The 2847-nt window shown below is 45.2% G+C and overlaps 1 protein-coding gene across 1 annotated transcript; it reads right to left on the bottom strand.

Annotated features, from left to right (window-relative positions):
• Positions 1 to 1225: 1225 nt before the first annotated feature.
• On the bottom strand, positions 1226 to 2045 carry LOC133046754 (ras-related C3 botulinum toxin substrate 1-like). Its single transcript, XM_061129723.1, has one exon. The coding sequence runs from the start codon at positions 1995 to 1997 to the stop codon at positions 1509 to 1511; it is 489 nt and encodes a 162-aa protein (XP_060985706.1). The 5' UTR covers positions 1998 to 2045; the 3' UTR covers positions 1226 to 1508.
• Between the last annotated feature and the right edge of the window lie 802 nt (positions 2046 to 2847).

The following is a 2847-nucleotide window of genomic DNA, read 5'->3' as shown; positions in this document are numbered from 1 at the left end:
ATGGAGACTAGAATCCCAGATCATTGCTCCATCCCCCAGGGCTTGGACGTTTAAGGGAAAGGTTCTTCCTGCCCCAAGCGAGGCCACATTTTCTCAGACCCTGCGTGGTCCAGATGAATAGGGAATCTGAGAAGGGAGAGGGGGGATTAGTCTGGTGTGGAGTCAGTGTTGATCATTCCTCACCTGCCCTTAACTAGTCTTTGCCTCGCTGAAATACATTTTTATTAAATTTTAATCAAAAGCACAAAAACATATTGCTTATCATAGGAAAGACTAAACCTTACCATACGTTTTCCTTGCCTGGCTGATCTGAGTGATGCTAGCAACTTGAGATAAGTGGGATTCCTTGAGGAACACGGAACTTCAAGAGGGCTAGTTGTCATCTACAGACAAGAAGTTGTCATCTACAGGGTTGAAGAGGGTGAATTCATTCCACTGTTATTAGGGCCCTTCTGCAAGGGTTTACTGATGAACTCCTATCCGCTTACTGGTGGCTGTATCCACACATTTCATGGAGAGGGAGCTGGCTGATGACAAGAGCTCTAAAATTTGCATTTGGTTTTCTCTGGATGGGCTTCCCATGGTGGTTCAGTGGTAAAGAATCCAGCTGCAGGAGATGAGGGTTGGGTCCCTGCGTCAGGAAGGTCCCCTGGAGGAGGGAATGGTAACCCACTCCAGTATTCCTGCCTGGAGAATCCCATGGACAGAGGAGCCTGGTGAGCTACAGTCCATGGAATGGCAAAAGCGTCAGACACAACTGAAGCTGCTGAACGCAGGTGCTTCTCTGGGTGGTCTTCTATGGTCATTCTGAGGTTTTCAGGGCAGGCAAAATTAAGCAGCATGCACAATGCACTTATGGCTTCAGGTGACCCAATGATATAAGTTCTTGGCTTGTTTTCATGGAGGGTAAACAAATATCCAACGTGGGTTGACGCAGTTACCTTTTAAATAGATATTTAAAGAAACATCCCATGTCTGTGCACTGGGCCAGTTATTCCACCCTCAATGGTTTCTTCTACAAGCTCATGCTTTCCACTTCTCATTCTTATCCTCAGAGATGCTCCGAAATGGCTGAGTGATTGAAACCTACTAACATCATAGCCTAAGAGTAATTAGAAAACAGTGAAATAGGGAAGGATGTATTACCTCTTCTGGGATTATAAAAGATAAAATTTTATTTATTTTAAAGCAATAAATTGTTCTTTTTTTTTTTTTTTTTTTTTAGGACTGAACTTTAATAGAATGTGAAAGTTTGAATTCTTACACTTTAAACAAACAAAACCTAGAAATTACTGATTGGTTCAAAACGGTTTTATGGAAAAACTAATCTGTAACAAATACTTGGCATTGAGTGCGAAGGCCCCACGTTTGAGCAAAGCATCAAAGGGTCCTGGGGGCGGACGGTGGGGGGCAGACGTTCACAAGAGCAGGAACTTTCTCTTCCTCTTCTTGACGGGGCGCGGGCAGAGAACCGCCCGGATCGCTTCATCAAACACTGTCTTGAGGCCTCACTGCGTGAGCGCCGAGCACTCCAGGTATTTGACGGCACCGATCTCCTTGGCCATGGCCAAGCCCTGCGGGTAGGTGATGGGCGTCAGCTTCTTCTCCTTCAGCTTCTTGATCGTGTCTTTATCGTCCCTCAGGTCAAGTTTCGTCCCCACCAGGATGATGGGTGTGTTGGGACAGTGGTGTCGCACTTCAGGGTACCACTTTGCATGAACACTTTCAAATGATGCAGGACTCACAAGAGAAAAGCAAATTAAGAATACATCTGTCTGCAGGTAGGACAGGGGGCGTAATCGGTCATAATCTTCTTGTCCGGCTGTGTCCCACAAGCCCAGATTCACGGGTTTTCCCTCCACCACGACATTGGCAGAGTAGTTGTCAAAGACAGTGGGGATGTATTCTCCAGGAAATGCATTGGTAGTGTAACTGATCAGGAGGCAAGTCTGACCCACAGCTCCGTCTCCCACCACCGCACACTTGATGGCCTGCATCTGGGCCGCTCGCTGGGCCGCGGCGGCGACGGGGGGCCGGGCGCTAAGGAGAAAGGCGGCGAGCTCGGGGAGAGGCGGGCGGGCGGTCGCGCGGCTGCGGGCGGCAAGGCGCGGGGTGCCGGGGCCGCTGTCCACGCCGCCTCGCCCTCCGCCGATGGAACGCCGGAGCCCAGCCAATAAATTGTTCTTTTAAAAAATGCATTCTTATTTTCTACTTCACAATATCTATTATACAATAATTTTATAAGAAAATGATGAATACATATTTTTATTTTTGTACTTAGCAAGACTGGGGAAATGATCAAGGCTTGTATTTCTCTGACCTTGGATATTCCCCTTGACTTGAACTATTATTCATAGATCTCTAAAACCAGCTTTCTGCTTGGTCTTCACTGGACGCAAGTATGCGTCCCTTCAGAAACAGTAGAACAAATACAATAAAAAAGAACATTTTATGTGTAAGGGCTAGAAAAAGGAGACATAAGAAATAAGCACTTTTAAGTTTGTAAACATTTTCCAGCCCCTGTGATGATTTTCTGCAGCTGGTTTGGAGCACAAGTCCAGTAGAGTCCCTGGCATTCAAGCTTCTTTAGTGCTACCATCTAGATTTCTGAAAAATATTCCCTTCTGCTTTTTAATTACTTTACTTTTAAATTAATTTACTTTAATTGCTATCAGGTGACAGATTATCAAGATCTTTGGGATTATTCTTTGTAATTTCAAGTGTGTGTTTTCATTTTGTGGACAAAACTACATAGATTTTTGTTCTAAGTGAGAAGCAGATCTAGAGAGAGAAGAAAAACAAATCAGGGTAGAAAGAATTGCTTTAAATCTTTCCTGTGGGAACAAG

This window comes from Dama dama, chromosome 25 (assembly GCF_033118175.1).
Source record: "Dama dama isolate Ldn47 chromosome 25, ASM3311817v1, whole genome shotgun sequence".
In the NCBI taxonomy this organism is placed as follows: Eukaryota; Metazoa; Chordata; class Mammalia; order Artiodactyla; family Cervidae; genus Dama; species Dama dama.
Note: the sequence above shows the minus strand (reverse complement) of the source record. Positions and strands in the feature narration are given on the sequence as shown.

Coding starts and splice junctions, on each gene's coding strand:
- LOC133046754 (XM_061129723.1), bottom strand. CDS start 1,997: ATGCAGGCCATCAAGTGTGCGGTGGTGGGAGACGGAGCTGTGGGTCAG.